Here is a 21,536-nt window from a genome sequence, read left to right as displayed (position 1 = left end):
CTATCTCTCTGTGGAGCTTTAGGTCAGAGAAAGACGGACCCTGGTCAGGCATCCTAAACTGTGTGGCTGTCTTCCCTTGAAGAAATCAAGACTGGGTAGCCGCCCTTCTTCTGGGAAAGGGAAGGAGCCAGACTTTCCTTGGACTAGACAAATGGGCGACACGGTGCTCCCCCAGGAAACCGGCCTGATCATCAGAGCAGGCCCGTCACTGGGGGCACAGCCCGGGCCTAGAGCCACGGGACTGGGGGCCCATGACCGTGTCCCAGGAGTCAGGGCCAGCACCCTGGCCCCTCGGCATGATGCCTGCACGTTGGGGGGTTTCCATGGGTGGGCTGTCCCTCCCCTGTGGTAAGCTCCATGCTGGCAGGGTCTGCAGTGACAGGGGCCTGTGCCCTGGCCGGGGACAGCCGGGCCCGCCCAGCTCTCGGCACCGTCGGTGGGGAGGGGTCCAGCTCTCGGTACAGCCGGCAGTGGGGGGGTCCGTTACCTCCCTGATCTCCTTGATCTTGGAGCCGCCTTTGCCAATCAGGGACCCGCACTGGCTGGCAGGGACCACCAACCTCAGGGTCACTGGGGGCTTGCTAGTGGCTGGGCTATTGCTCATGGAGTTAATGATGTCCTAGGGAGAGAGAGCACGCATGTCAGCCGCGAGAGCAGACAGCCCTCGGCCCGGAGGCCCCCGGCCTGAGAGGCTCCTGGTCAGCAGGGGAGGAGGACTGTGGGGAGGTGCACACAGGGGGCAAAGGGCTGGGGGTGCACAGCGGAAGGACATGGCGGCTGGGCCAGACTTGCTGCAGTTGCTGCGGGGGCTGCAGAGGAGCTGCGGCCCAGCAGGGTGTGCCCTCTTGGGGGCAGGGCCCCCAGGCGCTCCTCACCTCCTCAAACTTGTAGGCAATCATGGCAAAAGCCTTGAAGATGGCGTCCGTGGGGCCCGTGATGGTCACGATCCTCTCTGGGCAGTTTCCCTCCGAGATGTTGATCCTCGCCCCACTCTGGAGGGAGACGGGCACACCCAGAGACCGGACTGAGGCCACGGCCCGGGTGCTCGGGCCCGCTGACCACAGGGACGCACGTGAGCCAGTGGTGCCCGGACCTCAGCAGCAATGGCCAGGCCTCCCGCCACGCCCAGCTCGCCTGCCACCCGGGCCTGCCAGCTCTGGGCCAGAGCCGCCGGGAGGCCCCTGGCCTTGACTCTCCCGCCAGCCCCAGAACAAGACGCATTCGGGATGCCCACTCACCTCTTCACGCATCTTCTTCACGGTCTCACCTTTCTGGAACAAAGGTTCAGACAAGGCAGAGGTCAAGCAGGCTCCCACCCCAGCACATCCCGCTGCCTCGTGCGCACTCAGAGGGCGGGACTCCGTGCCCAACATGCCATGGCTCCCCGCAGCCTGGAGGCCTGGCCGCAACCTCACCAGGGGGCCCAACAGCCTTGCCCAGGGCTCGAGTTGTAGGGTGAGTGGGCCCGGCCCAGAGGCCTGACGTGGCTCTAGGCTTGCCCTGGGCACCTGCTCCTCCCCCCACCCCTCCCCTCCTGTCCTCACCACGGGCAAAGTGGGGACCAGGCCCACGGGCTTGACTCCCAGGGCAGCCCCTCGAGGCACTTGTGAGGAGGAGCTGACTTGAGCTCTGGGGACACCCCCAGTGTTGAAGGACCACTCAGGACCAGCAGAGCCAGACGTGGTGAGGGTGCACCAGCAGGCGGACTCGCCCCCTCCCCCCAGGAGCAGCGCTTCCAGCCCACCCGCGCTGCCCGGGGGCGTTGCTGTCGTTTTAGAATGGACTCTACCACTCGCTGGCCACAGGTGGAAGACTGCTCTGAAGAATGTCAGTGAGAATTCTGACTGGGCTCTTAAACCCAGGAAGGACCAGCCACCAGGGCAGTGGGGGCGGGGCGGCCTTGGGGGTTGCTCCCCGGCTCCCTCAGAGCCGCTGAGCCGGGGGCCCCAGGACCAGCCTCGGGTGGTGCAGCCTGAGGTGAGGACATAAGGGTTCCGGGGGAGTCCTCACTGCACGTCCCGCGCACAGGGCCACTGCAGCCCTCACTGCCCCCCACAGAGCCCCCGAGGGCAGACTTCACGCAATAATTACCTTCCCAATGATGCTTCCAACTTCCTGTAGGAAGAGAATCACAGAAAGACGACGTCACAGAGCAGAAGGAGGAAAACCTGTGACAGACGCGATGAGAGCCCCCACCTCCCTCCCAGTCGTGCGTGTGGAAGGGAGAACGGGGCGAGGCGGCAGCCCTGCCTCTGACCGAGCGACTGACAGACAGACAGACAGACAAAGGGAAGGGGAGTGGCCAGCTGCTTTCCAGAGAAACACGTCAACAGGCATCACCTTAAGGCCTCAGGGAAACGCTGCAAGAAACAGGTTAAAAATAAGACCTCCTCCCATGACTCTGTGATGTAAAAAAGTTCAACACCGCCACTGCTGCTTGACGTTTCACAAAACGTAGAACGTTCAGGACAGTCCGGAACGCGCCGCCACGCTTCCAAAGCCCCCACGCAGGACCGTCCTGCGGTCCCGCCAGGCAGCTCCCTGGGGGGCGGGGGTGGGGATGCGCAGGGCCGCCCGCTCCCAGCTGCAGAGGGCGCCCTTCACCCTGAAGCCCAACTTCCTTCCCACAGCGCGTCCTGGGGATGGCAGCTGCCAGGCCATGGGACGGCGCGCAGCAGGGCCGGTGGCAGCAGAGGGCAGCTGGGCACAGGGCGGCGGCCACCCCCACCCCCGCCGGCAGTCAGGAAGAGTGGCGCCTGCGCACCAGGCCAGAGCCCCCGCCAGCCCCGGGCTTCTCGCGGCACAAGCACGGGGCGGACAGAGGACCGAGGACGGACCCAGCGCTGCTGCCCTGGAACTGGGGTGTGAACTCATGGGGCCCAATATACAGAGAAATGTCGAAATGAATCCTGCACAAACACGTGCACACAGATCAGTGATTCCACATAAGCACACACGCATATGAGGACACATATTCCCCAGCTCCATCTGGGACCCGCGGTAGCCTGAGGGCAATGAGCACCCCATGCGCCCCCACCTGGGCGTCTAACACACCCCACCACCCTCCACTCAAGGGAGTCACAGCTTTCTGGAGAAATGGCTGACTCCAGGACCAGCAGGACAGTGAAGTCGAGGGCTGAGCAGCATTTTGTGCCAGAGAGCAGGGGAGTGCAGTCAGGAGGACGGGTCCCCCCAGAAGCACACAGGCAGCCTGGCGGGGCTGCCACGGCCCCCAAGGGGCAGCAAGGGCACCAGAATAAACAGTGGGGGTGCAGGGGCACGGGGCGGGTGCAGGGACACGGGGGGCAAGGGGACACGTGGGGGCAAGGGGACACGTGGGGGGATGTAGGGACAAGTGGGGAGGTGTGGGGACACGGGGCAAGGGGACATGTGGGGGCAAGGGGACACATGGGGCACAGGGACACGTGGGGGACGGGGACAAGGGGGCACAGGGACACGTGGTGGGGATGCAGGGACACGGGGGTGTGGGGATACATGGGCGGCACGGGAACACGTAGGGGGTGCAGGGACACGTGGGGGGCATGGGGACACATGGCGGGGTGTGGGGACACAGGGGGTGCGGGGATAGATGAGGGGGCACAGGGACACACAGGCAGTATGGGGACATGCAGGGGGGTGGGGACATGCAGGGGGGTGCAGGGACACAGGGGGGTGCGGGGACACATGGGGGCAAGGGGACACGTGGGGGGGTGCGGGGACACGGGGCACAGGGACACATGAGGGGGCACAGGGACACACAGGCAGTATGAGGACATGCAGGGGGTGCAGGGACACAGGGGGTGCGGGGACACATGGGGGCAAGGGGACACGTGGGGGTGCGGGGACATGGGGCACAGAGACACATGAGGGGGCACAGGGACACACAGGCAGTATGGGGACATGCAGGGGGGTGGGGACACGCAGGAGGGTGCGGGGACACACACGGGGGGTTACGGGGACATGCGGGGAGTAATAGGAGCAGCAAGCAGCAAATCCCGCGGCCAGAAGTCAGGACTGACCGCGAGGGGACGTTCACGCAGCACCTGGGTGCCCGCCAGCAGCCACTCCCTAATGACTGTGAAGACGAGCGGTGGGACGCCCGGCAGGCGCCCCCAACCAAGTGACACCCTGACGTCTGGGCCACCTGACAGGCAAGCTCCTGTGACACTCCTGCGGCGGGAGGGAACGTCAGAAAGAGCCAGGGTGAGGGGCATCCTTTCTACAAAAGAACCGGCTGGAATCTTCCAACAGTGACAGTGAAAGGCAGGCCGGGGAGCGTCCTGTTTGGAGGGTGGCACTGGGATGACCCGTGGACCTGAGTGGGTCCCAGGCTGTGAGCCGGAACACAGCCTGACCAGGGGGTGGCCAGGGTCTGGAGGAGACTCCCGCGTCCGTGGGAGCAGGTGACGGGGCAGCAGGCGGCTGGCTTGAGCTCGAAAGGTTCTGGAGCAGCGTCATCTGGACGGTACTGCAGCCGCTTTGTGAGCTGAGAGTGCTTAGAATTTAAAAAACCTAATACAAAACAGGCCCCGCGGTGGGCACGCCCCCCACACCACCGCGGCCTGTACCTTTCCGTGCATCAGCAGGCGGATGGTCAGCGTCACGTTCAGGCCACCTTCTGAGACCTTGGACTCCATCTTTCTTCCAAAATGCAGCTGGGGGTGGCGGCTCAAGGTGCCGAGGGTGCCGTGAGGAAGGACAGATGGGGCCCAGACAGTGTCACCTGCAAGAGAGGCACGTGTCAGGGGTCCGGGGCACGTCAGCATTGCCGCTGCTGACAGGAGGAGGTCTGGGGGGCAGAGGCGTCCCAGCGCCCAGGCGGCACAAGGCAGGGGCGGCACCTGGGGGCCCTGGGCGCACAGCAGGGGAGCAAGCCCAGGGCAAGCCTGCCAGGGAGTGGTTGGGCCCCACCTCGTGGCCTGGGCAGGTCCTCACGCCCTCGGGCCTCAGCGTCACCTCTGTGACGAGGGAACGGAACAGCTCTCTCGGGGCGACCTGGCAGGCCTGGGGGCCCCGGTGCGTCTAGAGAGCGTCTGCGCAGCTATCACGTGCGTTCTGCCCATTTCCCAACACATCCGCACAAGGATCCCCCCCCCCCCCCGAAAAGCCAAGAAGTTACAGGCGCTGGAGTTCCCTTTGTGTCTGGAGCCCAGGTTCCTGAGCCAACCTCCCTGCTGAAGCGGACTTTGTCTCTGCTCACTGAACGGCCAGACAACTTTACGAAGTTTCTGGAAAACCCTTAAGTACCCCATCACTGGCCTGTTTATGGTATGATTTCTGCAATCTGTCTAGCACTTGTCCCACCAGGCAAAATTTAGGCTCCGCTTTACAGGCGACGGAGGAAGGGTGCCGTGCACGCGGGGCCTGGGCCTGACTGAGCCGAGGACAGAGCCGAGCAGTCCGTACGGGGTCCAGGCCGAGGGACAAGCCACCCGTGGCGGTGTGCAGCATGGCCGCGCAAGACGAGACGAAGCAGGGAGGGCAGGGAGGACTCGCTGAGCAGACGGCAAAGCTGCACCTGGAGACGGGTCATGAGGTGGGGGTGGGGGGCCTCTCTGGGGAGTTGTGCCCGAGTCTGCGTGATGCACGGATGGGGCTGCACAGCTGCCCGCCCGGGGCCAGTCTCACCAAGGGACGGCTGCGGCTGAGAGTGGCCGCACAGTTATGACAGCAAAGTGCTGCTTGGGGGACTGAGGGGAGGGAAGGCCTGGCTGGGGCACGGTTCCGGATGCCCGGCCCAGGTCCAGGGCCCAGGGGGTCCAAGAGGGGCCAGGAAGCGGCCGTGGGAGGAGACACACGCACCTGCCCAGGTGTCCACCTGAGATGGGCAGAGGTGTGGGGACGATGGCGGACAGGGCCTTGGAAGCCTGGAGTGGAGCCAGGGGCCGGCCCTGCTCTGCACACAGTCTCACTTAGCCCCTTGCTGACTGAAGGGCCCACCGCCCGCTCGGCTGCTGGAGCCCTGCAGGAGCAGAAGTCCTGGGACCCCCGGGCACCCCCCAAGCACACGGGGCGTCTGGACCCTGGCCTTTGATTTAACCTGTAGAGACAGGAGGCTCAGGCCACATGGGAGAGACTACAGGGTAAAGAAGCAGACTTTCCTTTAACCTTATAGGTTTCTTGGGCAAAAACTTGTTTTTATCCTCTTCAAAATACCCCTGTTGGAGATATGTTAAAAGGCAAACACAGAAACAAAGCACCTTCCCGTCAGCCGGGCGATGCGAGTCGGGAGAGCCCTGCATGGAGCAGCCCCGGATGCTGGCGGACCCGAACCAAGAGCCCGGCCACGGAGCCGCTTCCCCAGGCACCGACGACTGGCCATTCACGCTGGCGTTTTCACAGGCAGCTTCAGCAAACTCAGACCACTCCTTCTAACTATTCGTGGTAAAACAGCACTTTCGAACAACCAGGATTTAGCCTAAAGGTGTAATTCACGGCAAAGAGAGTTGAAGAAATGCCTCCTTGCGCACTGATGGGCCAGGACAGCAGCCACCAGCCCCTTGCATTCTTTCTGTTCGAAATAAAACCTCCACGAGCGCGTGTTCAGTGCTGAAGGGCAGAGCGAAGGTCTCGGGCCCCGCAGGCTCTGCTGGACGGCGCGGTCCGCAGGCTGGGTGGTGAGCACGGCGTCGCGGACAAAGACCCCAGAAAGGAGGGGGGCGCTAGTGCTCCTCCCCGCAGCCCCCGCGGCAGCCGGCAGGGCCCTTCTAGGCTTGGAGTGCGTGGGAAGGCTGAGTTACCAGCACAGATAGACCGGCCACGCGGTGGCCAGGCTGGGGCGCCCTGCCTCCTTCTTAATCAGAAAACCTCTCCTCCAGTGTCAGAGGGACAGTAGGGCCCTGTGGCCATCTGTTATGTAAATGCGTCCAGCCCACGGTGGAGAAAGTGGGTCAGCGAGTGCCAGGGGTGCTTCGGGCTCCGGGCTGTCAACTGCCATCAGTCACACAGGCCAGTGAGCAGCTGCGCCCGCCCTCCTCGGCGGCTGGGGGTGAGTGGAACCGGCCCGCGGTAGACCGGTGGGAAGGAGCAGTCCCCGCAGCGTGAAGGTCACCCGGGCCTCATCACCCCGGCTCGGTGGCTTCCCCAGGACCATGGTGCTCAGGCCGCCCTGCCAGGCCCTGGGACACTCTCTTCAGAGGCAACCCCTAGCGTGCCCGGCCTTGCTCCCACCCGAGGGCCATTCGGGGTGCCCGGCAGGAAGCAGGGGACACACTACTGGGGGCATAGCCACCCCAAACCCGGTCGGACGGCCAGTCCACCAGGGAAGACCTCTTTCCGTGACTCACGCCCCAGACACTCGGTGTTTCAGAAACTGGCAGACCTCCGTGGCTGGCGAGGCCCCTCCCCCCGTCCTCCTCAGTGCTGGGGTTCAGTGTACTTTAATTCACTCAAGGAGACTGGCAGGGCCCCTTCTCGCCCAGGGACGCCCGTCCAGTCGGTGGTTTAAATGCTGCTTTGAGCTGACACTATCCACAGATACGCCTGAGGCCAGACCATGCCCGCCCCACTCCTGGGGCACCCTGACCTCCGACAGGTGCCCCGGTGCCACCCGTGCGGCCCTCCCCCGCACCCGTCTCCCAGGAGCCAGGCCACCGCCTCCATGTCCTGCTCAGCCCGAGCCTGGGCACGATGAGCCTTCTCTGACCCACCTGCCAGCCTGCTGGCAAATCCTGACACTCGGGGCAGGGCTCAGCTCCCCTTTTCCAGGGTCTTCAAGAAGAAGTTGGTGGCGTGGACTTAAAATGCTACTTTTTGTCTGATACTGTCACTTGCTTTTACACACGTCTCTCTTCCCACGGCTTTAGCCTCACCCCACGGATGTTTACGTTTGCCCCCCCCCCCCCGCTCGTTCCAAAATGCTCCCAAATTTCTCGTGTCTTCTTTTTTAATTCATGTGATGTTAGACTCCTACTGACCAGTGTTGGCACGGTGTATCTTCTTTCACCTTTTATTTTTAACTTAGTTATGTCTTCGAAGTGAGTTGCTTGCAGGCAACATAAAGCTGGACCTTGCTTTTTTTTTCTTACTTGACAACCTCTGTCCCTTAACCAGGGGGGTTCAGGCCCTCGACAGTGGCTGCTGACGCGGCTGATGTACGTCTGCCATTCCACAGTCTCTTTTCCATTTTTACCATCTGTCCAGGGATGAAACAGCCCAGGAAGGTACATTTAGGAAGCAAAATAAGGGCTATTTGACACACGAACTTTATAATCATCACGTGTATAAAACACATTTATTACATTTCACTCAGAAGTCACGGAGGAGGTCAGAAGTCAGCGTCCACGGGTGCCTTCTGATGGCCCCCTCCAGGGACACCAGCGCAAGTGGCCCAGGAGACAGGGCGTCACAGCCCAGGGCCAGAGCCAGTGCTGGGTGCCCCTCCTGCTCTTTCCCCTGGGAACACACAAAGGCAAGAGGCAGGTTGAAATGAGCAGCCTCCTGCGTGGCTGGTAATTAACAGCTTTGTTTGTTAACTAAACAAACATTTCCTTGGCAGTCACTAAGCTCCAGGCGCCATGCTGGCCTACAAAGGGATATGAACAGCATTCCTCCTGAGGGAGGCACCGGCCTGCTGAGAAATCCTCATGGAGGGTGTAGCTCAGTTGGTAGAATGCTTCGGTTCAAGATCCAGTATCTCCAATAAACAAGTGAATAAACAAAAAAACCTAATGATCTTCCCTCAAAATAGCAAAACTTAAAAATAAAAGGAAGGACTCATGCAAAAAAACAAAAAAAGAAATCCTCATGGTGATTCGGGAGTGAGGATCAGGAGGAAGGTGGGCCCCCAGAGCAGGGCTCAGGTGGGAACCCCCTGCCCGTGGGGAGCCCTCTGGGAGTCAGTCCCAGGCCAGGAGGGGCCTCCAGCAGCAACACTTAGGGGCTGCGAGCACTCCTGGGGGTCTCCGAGAAGGACTTTGCCCCAACTCCCAGAACCCCCAGGAGGGTGGTGCAGAGGAGAGATTTGAGTCTGGGAAAGGAGACCTGCCCACTGGTGGCCCAGGGCTCACCTGGTGGCCCAGTGCTCACCTGGCCTTACTGCGGAGACAGAGCATAGAGGCCTCAGCGCGGAAGTCACTGTGGTGGTGTGTGCCACCTCTCAGGGCCTGGTTTAGGACCGAGGTGGTCCTAGAAGCTGCATTTTAAGGTTTTCCAGAGTCCTCTTGAGCAAAGCATGTTTGGGAACCACTGGTCCTATTCCCACCCCAACTCGTCCCCTCTCCGCCTGTTAGCAATTCTGGGAGGCTGCCAGTAGTAGGATCCATGCAACCACACAACCCAGGGGCCGCCTGTTTGTTGCGAAGGACTTGGGAGGACGCTGTGAGCGGGTGGGCAGACCGGGAGGTGATGGGTGAGGACCTGGAGGCCACGCCTCCATCCACCAGCGAATCATGTTACATGTGATGTGACACCTGGGCAGCCACTGAAAAGTTACACAAAGAGCATATTCAAAAGCACTGTCAATAAATCACAGTGGAATTGTAAAAAATGCTGAGTAACACACAGGAAGGCAGGAAATAAGAGCAGAGAAACAAAACACAAGGAGAACAAACGGAAAACAAAACATGACACAAGTTCCTACTGTACAGCCCGGGGAACTAGATTCAGTATCTTGCAGCAACCTACAGTGAAAAAGAATACGAAAACGAAAAAAAAGGAAACAAAAGATGAAACGGCAAGCTTAAGTCCTAACATCTCAACTAATTACATTAAAGGTAAACAGTCTAAATCCACCGATTGAAGAACAGAGACTGGCAGAGTGGGTTAAGAAAAATGGCTCAACCATACGCTGTCAACAGGAAACACTTCAAGCAGAAAGATGTGAGCAGGCTGAAGATGAACTCATGGGAAAAGCTGTTTCGTGCGACCACTGATGGGAAGGGCGCGGGAGCGGCTGCCTTAGCATCAAATGTGGCTGACTTCAGAGCAGGGACAGTGAGCGAAGGCAGAGAGGGACACCGTACCATGGTGACAGTCCATGAGGAAGCAAGAGCAAGCCTGGGGGTGTGTGATTCAGACACCGGACAGCAAAACAGGTGAAGCACAAATGCACAGGGCTGAAAGGGGAAGTGTGCAAATCCAGTCTCAGCTGAAGCCTTCAGCGCCCGTCTCAGCAACGGGACGGACAGCCAGAAAGCCGGCGGGACACAGAAGGAGCCACCGCCCGTCAGTCACCGGGGCCTCGTCACCACTCAGAGCACCTCTGGCATCAGCAGAAGCCCCCTTCCTCTCAAGCACCCCTGAGACAGACCCCAGTGCAGACCACATCCTCGGCCATAAAGCAAGCCTCAGCACACTTAACACAATCGAAATCGCACGTGTTCTCTGACCACTAATGAACCAAACTGGAAATAATAACAGAAATGACAGAAAAATCTCCAAGCACTTGGAAACTAAAACACCCATTTAAACAATCCTCTGGTCAAAGACGAAATCTCAAGGGTCATAAAAAATACATTACCTGAACAAAAATAAAAATACAACATATCAAAAATTTGGGACACCACTAACGCAGTGCGTAGAGGGACGTTTGTAGCACAAAATACATATATTAGGAAGGAGAAAGAGAATCTGGAAAAAGAGGAACAAAATAAATCCAAGCAAACAGAAGGAAGGAAATAAAAACATAATTAAAATTGGAAATAGAAAAACTAGAGAAAAATCAATGGAATAAAGAGCTGATTCTTTGAAAAGATCAATGAAGCTGACAAACCCCTTGCAGGACTGACAAAGAGAGAAGAAGACCAAACAGCAACAGAAGGAACGAAACGGCAGCACCGCTAACCACTGCGTCCGCCAAGCGGCGAGAAGGAGATGCTGAGCACAGCTCTGCACAAACGCACCGACTCCCACAGACGGACCTGCTCCTTGAAAAGACAAAGCACCACAACCTACCCAATGCGAAGCAGGTGATTCCAACAGCCCTTCAGAGCTGCTAAGGAAACTGAATTCATAATTTTAAAATTCCCCCAAAAGGATGGCTTCCCCCAGACTCAGATGGTTTCGCTGGAGAAGTCTACCAACAGTTTTAAGAAGAATTAATACCAGTTCTAATCTCCTCCAAAAACTGTAAGTAAGAGAAACAGTTTCCAATTCATTTTATGAAACTAGTATTCGCTTGAAACAAAAATCAGTACAAAAGATGGTACAGAAGAGTACAAAAAACTGCCCTCAAGAATATTGGTGCAAAAACCCTTTAAAAACATTAGCAAATCGAATCCTTTGCTATATGGTAAGAATTATACACTGTCCACTCTCCCAGTGATGCAGGGCTGGTAGTCAAAAATCATCGCATGTAATCAGTCCCTTCCACAGACTGAAGAGCAAACATCGCACGGTCACACCGACGCACAGAGAGGCACCCGACAAAACCCAACACCCGCTCAGGGGAAAGCTCTCAGGAGAAACCCAGGGACAGAAGAGGACGTCCTAAGCCTGGTAAGGGGCAGCCACGGAAAGACCCCCATCGGCCCTCCGCGCAGCTCGAGCCCCTCCCCTCAGGAGGCAGGAGCAGGCGGGGAGGGGGGGTCACCCCCACTGCCACTACTCAGCGCGGGCCTGGAGCCCCCTGCGGAGCGGCGGGGAGGGAGCGGAGGGGAGGGAGCGGAGGGGTGCCCGAGCAGGAGGGAGAAGACAAAAGCAGCCTCCGCGCGCCGACAGGAAAGCCATGGGCGCAAACCTAACAGAACGTGCAGGGCCTCCGTGCTGAGAACCACAAAGTGCGGATGGAAGAGACGAAAGAAACCTATGGTCTGCGCCCCATTTCTGTAAATCCTGTCATTTCAAGAACGCTGTGTACGTGGAGTCCAGCAGGGTGTGTGCAAGCCGGGGACTGGCCTCTCTCCCTCGTCTGATTCCCTGGAGGCGCGCCGGCTGCCGAGAGCATCCTTCTCCTTTGCTTTCCGTTTCTTTGGGTTCGGGCTTCGGTAACTTGAGGGATTTCCCGCGTCAGCAGCTCATGCCTGAGGTTCCTCTGGAGGTGCTGCCCTGCGTGTGCCCGACACACGTAGACGTGCTTTTATCATGTGTTTAGTTCCTAATATTCCAAAATATGTCCTGAATTCCCTGGCGCCTCCTCTTTGACCAGCACATTACTTAGAGATCTGTGTTTCGACTTTCAAGTATTTGGAAAACTTTGTTACCTATGGTTACTAACTTCTAGTTTAATTTCATGCTAGTCAGAATATGTACTCTCTGTGACGTCGACTGTGTTGGACTCATTGGGTGTTATTTCTCACCCAGAATGTGGTCCACCTGGGGTCACCCTGCGTGCCCACAAACATGTCCCCAGGGCGCTGGGTGTCCTGCAAGGACCGTCAGAGCTGCTGGTGGGCTGTGTTTGTCCGGGTGTCTCAGCCCGGACGACTGCCCGTCCCCTCGTCCCCTCGGGCACCAGGTGGAGCTGAGACCTCCACACAGTCACGCACTTGTCCGTCTCTCCCCAGCGCCAGGTTTTGTTCCCAGTGTTGTGAGGCTCTGTTATGCGATGTGTGCACACCTGGGCTGATGTGTCTTCCTGGTGAACGATGGTTTCATGTTCACGCAAGGTCCTTCCTCACCCTGGTCCTCGTCCTGAAGTCTACTTCATCTGGTGTTCTTGTGGCCACCAGTGTTCACGTGACACGTCTTTCTCTGTCTTTAACCTTTAACTGGACATGAGTATTACATTTCACGCTGCCTTGCTGGATGCACACAGACTGCTCTGGCTTTTTTTTTTTTCACTCTGATCATCTCTTACTTTTAATTGGTCTGTTTGCACAATTTACTTTTTATCTTTGCAGATTTAATAACTGTCAACTCTAACGTCTGTGTATGTGCACTATACGTGTGTGCACAATTCTGAAATAATTTTGGATCCATGAGCGGCTGCAAAGATAACACAGCTGCGGTGGCCCTTCACGTGGCTTCCACGTCGCGAGTCTGCGGCGCGGCACCACCCAGGGCTGCCGTATCCACAGGCACCTTTCTCGGCGCACAGGTCCACGAAACCTGGTCACGTGTGCAGATCTCCCGAGCCACCCACACGAGCAGGATCTCTGCGGCGAGCTCTGGGGGCCGCCCTCTGCAGTCAGTCACTCTCCCTCGCCCACCCTGGTCCACACCACAGTTCTGTCGGCTCCAGAACGACACACACCCAATCAAACGAACGTGCTCAGCACAGCCACGCTCCGGTGGTCTTGAACCCAAGTCGCTGCACGGAGTGGAAGTCTGCTGGTCTCTGTCCCGGCAGCGTCCCACTGCGGCTGCCCCACAGTTTGTGTACCCACTTACCCGGGGAAGGACAGCTGGGGTGACTCCCGATTTGGTGGATTACAAATGAAGCAGCTGGCGACAACAGAGTGCGCGTGCTGTGTGAGCACACTGGCATTTTTCTGTGGCTCACACCCAGGACTGTGGACACTGTCACACGTTAACTCTAAGTTTAATTTCATAAGAAACTGGCAAACCACTGGCCAGAGCGGAGGCACGGTTTCCCATCCCCAGGGGTGGCCAGCGCCCCACTGCAGCCGTTTCAGCAGGCGGCCGTGACGTCTCCTGCTGGCCGAATTTGCCTTCTCCCAACAGCTAGCGACGCTGAATGCCTGTTCAGGTGCATGCCCCCCGCCCATCTGTCCTGTCCGGAGAAGGGTGTTCAGGCCTTCTGCTCGTATTCTAAGCGGCTGTCTTGTTTTCTCACCATGGAGATCGCTGTGGATATGGCCCTTTGCTGGGCGTGCGAGGCTCGGGTTTGTCTTTTCACGTCTTAACAGAGCCTTTCATGAAGCCAATGCTGCTAACTGTGTTGAAGCACCAGCTCTCAGTTTTATCTCTTACGACTTTGGTTTAAACTTTTTCTCTTTGCTGAATGGGCCTCTTTCTCCTGTATTTTCTCCTAAGCAGGGCATCATCGCAGATTTTACATTCAGGTATCTGATCCGTTTTGCATCAATCATGGCTCAGGTGAGACGATTAAGTTGAGGCTGTTTTGTTTTGTTTTGTTTTGTTCCGTGCATTACCCAACCGATTCAACACCGTGTTTTGAAAAGACTGCCCTTTCTATATTGAAACTGTTCTGTCACCTTTGTTAAAAATCAGCTGTCCCCACGTATGTGGCTGTGGTCTGGACTCTACCCTGTTTGGTTTATTAGGTGCCCATCTATCCACCAGTTCCACAGTGTCCATTTCACGGCACAATTATGATGACTTAAAATTACTCCAACTGTATTTGTTTTCAAAACTCTCCTTTGTGGTCTCACGTAAATTGAAAAACCATCGTTTGCATCCACAAGCATGCCGGCTGGGGCCTGGACAGGACCCGCGTGGACCCTGCGCTGGGGAAGCGCTCAACCCGCTGTCGTGTGGGGGTCCCGCCCTGCGGACGCAGAGGCCTCGGATTCGGGCCTTTGCTTTCTCTCATCGGCACGCTCTAGACTTCAGCACACAAATCGCGTGCATATTCGGTTAGACACAGCGAGCACGTACCGCTCTGGAGCTCCTGTGTACGGTACGTTTTGAATTCTGGTCACTGGCTTTTGTGCAGACCTTGCATTCTCAGCAACAAACCTGCCCACTAGCTCCAGGGTTTCTTTGCAGCCCTAGTGGGATTTGCGACGTAGACGTGTCACTTACAAATAGGGACAGGTTTCTTTCTTGCTTTCCAATCTGCGTGCCTTGTATTTTCTCTTCTTGGCTTGCTAGGCTGGCTAGAACCTGTGCCCTCTGTGCAGCAGGGGTGCTGAGAGCGGATCTCGTCGACGACGGGGGGCACCAGCCCTTCGCCATTAACCAGGACGCTGGCTGGTGGGGGAAGCTTCCTGCTTTACTCAGGACCAAAACCTCATTTGTTCTTTCATATTGATTAAAAGGGCAAAATTCATTTCTAACCAGTACTTAGTTAAATGCTGATAAAACAGATTTCCCAATCATTATTTTTTAAAGGAATATTCAAATCAAAAGAATTGTAGTAAAATAAATTTCATCACAGTGAGATGTGCAGCTATGACAGCAGCTGCAGCGACAAACAGCGCGCGCGGCGCACAGGCTCTCACTGACTCCGGCCCCGCTGCCCGAGCGCAGGGGGGTCCAAGCTGAAGGGCCACGAGCTGCTTCCAGGGCCCACGCTCCTGACCACCAGATGGCTAAACTCTACTTCACGCCAGTCAAACGTGACCAGTGAGAGCGTCTGTTTCAGACTCGAAGGGAAGAGACCCGTGTGTGAAAGCGGCGTGCAATGTCCGGGGCGCAGGCATTTCTCGGGGTGGGGGGGCGGGGCGGGGAAGCGGACGTCACAGCGCCGTGAAAGCGCCTTTACAGCTGTCTGTGGAGCTGTCACACAACCCCCTCCCTCGGGTGCGCCGGCCTGCTCTCTCCAACACGACCTCTCTCGCCCAGAGACGGGGGCTGAAGTCCTGCCAGCAACCGCCATCCGAGGCCACGTGAGGCTGCAGCAAGCAGCTCCACAGTGGCCCGCTGGCTGAGCTGTGTCCAGGGCGCACCCAGGGCCTCAGCTGTGCCGGGCAGAGGACGGGGAAGGGACCTCGGGGGACGCGCACGCACTTGATTTATCCTGTTTAACAGCTCGGTGCCCCGGCAGCTGCAGGAGTCAGGACGGCAGAGGCCCAGGGAGCGCCTCCCTCCCCTGTGCTCCCGGAGAGAGAGATGCAGCTTGTGTCCTTGAGGCCGGGGCGGGAGAGGAGCTTCTGCAGGGAAACGCTCTTGCTGGTCACGGTGAACGTTAGAAAGACGTGCGGGGCTGACTTCACACAAGCTGACTTCAGTGAGCACCGCACAAGGCCTGCGGGCTTGTCACTCAAGTGTCCAGACGGACAAGCGTCCAGGCAGACAAGAGTCCTGGGCTGGGCAGCCGGCAGCTGGTTCACCTCCCTCCCTGCCCCACGGGCTACGCACAGAGTGTGGGGCTTCTCTCTCTGGCGGGCGTGGGCTTCACCCGGGGGTGCGAGGGTCCTGTCCTACATCTGGGAGTGCGCCCAGGGTCTAGGGTGTCCCCTACGCCAGGAAATGCGGCTTACAAAAGTTCCAACCGTTCCAAAAACCTGTTTCAGAATGAATAACATCTCTGCTACAGAGATGGCAGGACTCCCTGGGGCCTGACCCCCGCCCCCGCAGAGCGACCTGGGAGTGGACTTGATGCTCCCAAGGCCAGCGGTCATGGAGCCCCGACGTCTCAGGCTCCAGCGTCTGCACACACTTTATATTCCCCAGACCCTCCGGCCACAGCGGGAGGCCAAGCATGGCAGGGACATGTGATCTAACCTCAGTTCCTATCAGGTGCCTGTGTTGGGGACACAGGACGGAGGAGCAGCCATCGCCCTCCAGCGCCCAAGCTGGTGGAGAAATCGGGCTGCAGGCCGTCCAAAAGGCCGAGTCAACACTCAACACCTCCCTCACCCCCAAGACGAGCGCTCCAGGAAGGTCAGAGAGCCCAGAGTTCAGAAGCGAAGGAGAGATTCTTATGGCCTCAGGGTCAAGGAGACGTGAAGGGGAAAAGGGCCTGGATGTGAGGCGACAGGAAGGAGGGTGGGCGAGTCTGGTCAGGAGACGTGGGAGAGAAGGGCTGACACACTGAGCCATCCTCCTCGGGCCTCATGGACCTGCCCTCTGCCAGCTCCCGTACCTGAACACAGAGTTTTCTGATGCCATGCGACTCGGCCAGTGCAGCCTGAGGGAGGCTGGCGGGGAGGGGGCAGCAGGGACAGAGTCGATCCCACCGTCTGCTCTCAAAGGTGCCTATGTGTCTGTCACTGGGACCTGACCGACTACACGTGTGTGTGCTGGGCGCCCCCCAGGACACCACGATGAGCCAGGTGCGCAGTACCGGGGAGGTGGTCCAGGCAGAGCTGCCCCCAGCCCCCCAGGCAGGCACAGCTGCCTTCCCGCACGCGGCCCACACCTCGCTGGGGAAACTGGTCCCGCCCGTGAGGCTGGCCACCCGTGCTGTGAGCCAGCGGTGCCAGCTTCCGATCAGCTAGAAGTTCTGAATCAAATACTAACAGGCAGAATCAGCAACATTGGAATACTAATAATGCACAGCACCTCAACGAGGTTCATCCCTGGAACAGATGGATAATTTAATGTCGGGAACTCTGTCCATGTGATGAACAAATGAAAGGAGAAACCCAATTATCACACAAAAAGTAACAATATACGATGTGTTCTGTGTGACAGGCACAGTCCTCCCCACAGCCCCGCGGAGGCTCCGCCCCATGTCACAGGTGGGGCGCGGGGCAGGGGGCGCGGGGGAGGGGGCGGGGGCGGGGAGCTGCGACCTCACAGCAGGGACGTGAGGAACTGGGCTCAGCCCGAGGACCTTCACGCTGCAGGTGCTGGGAGGCACTGCTCACACCTGTACTGCCGTCCCTGGTCAAAGTGGGCAGACAAAACACCTCAAGTAAGGTCAAGGTCACTGACCCCAAAAAGCGAAGCACTGGTTTTAAGCCCATGCCTTGGGGACCATCTTATACTAGGGGGTTCCAGCTTTTTATAACAAAGGGACATAGATGGTAATTTATACCAAGAAAAATGGGAATCAGAGAATGATTTTAGATAACCATGACACAAGACACCTCTGAGGAGAACTAAGACGCAGCGCTCAGGAAGGAAAAGGCAGGTGGGGGCTGCCTCTGCTCCGGAGGATCTGAGGAGTGCTCCCTCAGGGCGCCTGTCACAGGCAGGAGCACACGCCTTCCCTTATTAACGTGGGGCCCGGAGAGAGACCTCAGCCCCTCCTCCCGCGCCTGCTGGGGGGGCGGCCCTGGGTGCAGGCTTGCACCCTGGGCAGGAGGCGTGGCTGAGTCCGTCCAGGATCGCCCGGAAAAAGCCCCCAGAGAAGTGCTCCAGAGCCGCCCTCCCTCTCTGGACCAGGGCTTTGGGGGGGGGCCGTCCTGGGAATCCCTCCTCCCACGAGCTCGCTCGAGGAGGCCGCCCCCCACCCCTACGACCTGCTCGGGGCGGCCCCCACTCCTTCTGCAGTGCCGCCTGGAGGGCAGGCAGGGGGCGTCTGTGGGGGGGGCGGGAGCAGAGCTGGTGGAGGGCGGCCTCAGGCCCCGCTGATGGGGATCGCGTCCTAGAGGGACGCTGACGGCAGGAGGCAGGAGGCCCGGGGAGAGAGGGCCCAGAAACACGAGGAAGCGGCCCTCCCAGGAGCCGGGCCCCCTCCCGGGTGGTGTCTTCAAGGGGAAGCCCAGGTGAGGGCAATGGGGTCCTCTTATCCAGAGGGCGGCTTCTCTGTCCTGAAAGGACACAGGCTCCCCAGGCCTCCAGACAGAAGCAGCACCACGGGCAGAATCGCCCTGCGAGGCCCCCGCCCCCAGCAGTCACTCCCAGGACCTAATCCCCCAGCTTCGATCCTCCACCACCCGTTAATCCCGCAAGCGTGCACGGCCAGTGGGAGTCCCTCCCTAGAAGCCTGGGTGTACTCCCCCGAGCGCGTGCCCGTGGGGGGGGGGCACCGGCCGGGGAGGGCACGCGGGCTCGGGTCCCCACCTCCCCAGACGCACAGTGGCAGCTCTGTCCGGGCACAACGCACACAGGTAACCTGGCAGAACCGCCAAGTGGGACCAGGTTTCCCAACCTGGCCCTGCTGCCTTCTGCGGGGAAGAAGCGGTCGCAGGGCTCCATGAGACGAGGACGTGCGGCGGCAGGACCAGAAACTGCGGTGGGGTCTCCCGGTTTCCCCAGCACCCGGCCGGGGCGGGGGTTGCGCTGGGGCAGGGGACCGGGCAGGGGACGGGGTGGGGGCGCGGGCGAGCCTCTGTGCCGGGCGGTCGGCTGGCAGGCGCTGTGCACACAGCCAGGGTTCAGGCGAGCAGGACAGGCGCTCTGGAGCCCAGGTGTCACCAGGTGACACCAGCTGTCCAGGCACCCACGTGCCCCCACTGGAGGCTCTGGGGCAATTTAAATCTCAGAAAGTCGAAGAAACACATTTCTTGGTCACCCAGACAAGTGACTTTTAAAAGATTTGTTTGTAATAACAGCAGAATCCTTTTAAAAACCTAAAAAAACAGAATAAAAAGGAAAAACAGAGGGTGGCAGAATGGCCCCTGCTGAGGGGCAAGTTGGGGGGGCGACCCTTGCAGCTGGGACACCGGACCCCAGGGGCTCTGAGAAGCCTGCCTCAGCGCAGCCCTGAAGCCCACCCCCAGCCCCCGGGAGGGTCGCCGTCGCTGGGCCTGGTGAGCATTTCTAGACGGACACCCATGACCTTTGGTTTTGCATCAATGCGACAGCGCGTGTTCTTGACCGGACTTCATGGTGCGGAGGGGGAGGCTGTGAAGCGGGCACATCTTAAATCACAGCTGCCAGGGGTGTGGCCGCCACCCACGAGGGACAACTCGCATCGGGGCTGAGCCCGGCCAGACCAGCACGCGGCCCTCCTGTGCCCAGCACGCACTTTGGGGGTGGCTTCCCCCCTCCCCAGTGCCGACCCTCAGGTCGCCTGAGCTCCGTGTCTGCCCTCCCTGTGTTGATGGGGCTCCACCCGTGAACACAGTCACACGAGGCTGACCCTTCTGTCACTGAGCATCGGCCCCAGTTTGGGGTGAGGACTGCACTCAGCCCCATGGGGATGTGGCCCTGGGGGGCTGTCCTCCCTGGCCCGCCGCCCTCAGGCCTGCAGCGCACCCGGCTCCTCCCTCAGGCACAACTCTGCGCTGTCCTGCTCCCCCAGCGCTGCCCGCTCACTGTGGCCGCCTGTCCGTCCTGGTCCCGGCGTGGCTGGCCGCAGGCCACTGCCCAGCTGCTGCTGCTGCTGCCGCAACCCCAGGCGCCCGGCTGCTCTCAGGCGTGTGACTCTGTTTGTGCCTGCGGGACGTGTGCCTGCTGAGGGCCGGGCCCGGAAAAAACCGTCCATCTTCCATGAACCCTTCAGCTCGTTATCTGGTCTCAGGGACATCTGTGTTTGGTGTCCGGCTTTTTAAAATAAATACCCGATGGACCCAACACCATTTGCTGAATAGTCCCTCTGCTGCCACTGATTCAAACACCGTGTTTATTAAAGTGAACAAAACAGAACCCCCCCCAGACGTGACTCCTCCACGTCGGTTGCTGAGGCTCCGCGGCTCGCCCAGCAGTGGGTTCTGAGACAGGCTGCCCTTCCTCTCCTTTCCTGCCTTCTTCTGGATTGTTCTGAATGACGCACCCCTCCCCCCGCCCCCAGCACCTCAGTGTGGGGGCCGCACACTCAGGAGTGAGACCCTCCTCAGCAGAAGGGCCTCTGTCTCTCTGGGCTCCGCATCTGCTCCCGGCTGTCCCGAGTTGCCTGGACACGACGGTGCCCTGCGTCGCCGGCATCCTGTCCTCCTGCCCCGACCGCCCGGCAGAAGGCCCGGGGCCACCCTCCCCGGCCCCTCTCCCCGCCCCTCCTCCAGCCCCTTCCCTTCGGGCTTCCGTGGGGCGCTGGGTTGGCGGTGGGGCACTGGGCGCTGTCAAAAATGCCATTAGCAGTGGGGTCTCCAGGCAGGAAGGGCACTGACAGAGCAGCCTGCGGCCAACTCAAAAGAGACGCTGAGGTGCCCGGGTCACACGTGTGTCCAACTTGAAACACACCACGAGGCTCCCATGGTCCAGCTTCACGTCTGACCTGAGGCACTGGTGCCGGGTGGGACCCTCTCATCTCAACTCAGCCCGCGCGCCTGTGGCTCTCGCACTCATACAGACACCAGCGCCACCCCGAAGGTCTCGGGGATCACGGAACGAGCCCCAGCCCGGAGTTCGGCGGGGGGAAGTAGAGGAGAATGTGCCTCTCCAGAGAGTTCTCGGGGGCTGCAGGCCAGGACCCCCTCGCAGAGCCACGGCCGGCACTGTTCACGCACACAGTGCAGTCGACACTCAAAGATGGAAACCGGGGCTGCCCTCCCTTGTGCACCAGCTCAGCCGAGAAGGCCGGGGGCTCCGGGTCACAGCACTGGCGCTGGTCCTCGCGCCCAACCGCTGGAGCCCCCTCCTTGGCCAGGATGAAGACAGCTCTTCAAAGGCTTCAGCAGCGGGTGCTGGGGACCCAAAGTCCTCTCGAGGCTGCCGCGCCCAGCGACAGGCGCTTCTTGGCAGGCGGGTTTCTGCCTCCTTCTTCAGGGCCAGAGAGCGCCACCCGAGCTGAGCGCTGCAGGTGCGGCCGGGGCGCGCGGGAGCCAGCCAGGCCCGGCCCCTCCCGCGGCCCCTGCAGCCCCCTCAGTGAGGCAGGAGGAAAGTGTCGAGTCTTCAGGGTCGGCCAGGCCCACGTCAGGAGCTCGCGAGGGGCGTTCTTCTGAGCGAGAGCTGCTTCTTCTGAGACTGCTGTTTCTGGAAAAACGACCACCCATTCCGCTGATAAACAAGGGAAAGTAAATGCCCCTACCACTGGCCAGCCGCAGGCTGTACTGCCAGTCCTCACGCCCCAGGGCCAGCGAGGGGTGCGGGTTAGTGTCATGAACACGAGCACGCGCGAACTGGAGACCACACGCGGACTGAGGCTGATCGCCCCCGCCAAGGGGACGCACGTCAGGAGGGACGGGGAGGACATGGGCTGAAACCTGCACTGACGTCCTGGGCACGCGCCCCAGGCC

General features: G+C 59.7%; 1 protein-coding gene across 9 annotated transcripts in view; it reads right to left on the bottom strand.

The window, feature by feature from the left end:
* Positions 1-21,536, bottom strand: part of PCBP3 (poly(rC) binding protein 3) — a 193,883-nt gene that overhangs the window by 21,990 nt on the left and 150,357 nt on the right. For all 9 annotated transcript variants that reach the window (XM_072970467.1, XM_072970461.1, XM_072970477.1 and 6 more), the window contains 5 exons: positions 4,569-4,723; positions 2,092-2,115; positions 1,239-1,271; positions 876-992; positions 488-619 (listed from right to left, as the gene is read on the bottom strand). In XM_072970467.1, the coding sequence (XP_072826568.1) occupies positions 488-619; positions 876-992; positions 1,239-1,271; positions 2,092-2,115; positions 4,569-4,723 (461 nt within the window). The remainder of the gene's footprint in view (positions 1-487; positions 620-875; positions 993-1,238; positions 1,272-2,091; positions 2,116-4,568; positions 4,724-21,536) is intronic.

Source organism: Vicugna pacos, chromosome 1 (genome assembly GCF_048564905.1).
Source record: "Vicugna pacos chromosome 1, VicPac4, whole genome shotgun sequence".
Classification (NCBI taxonomy): domain Eukaryota; kingdom Metazoa; phylum Chordata; class Mammalia; order Artiodactyla; family Camelidae; genus Vicugna; species Vicugna pacos.
This window is presented reverse-complemented; position numbering and strand designations above follow the sequence as displayed.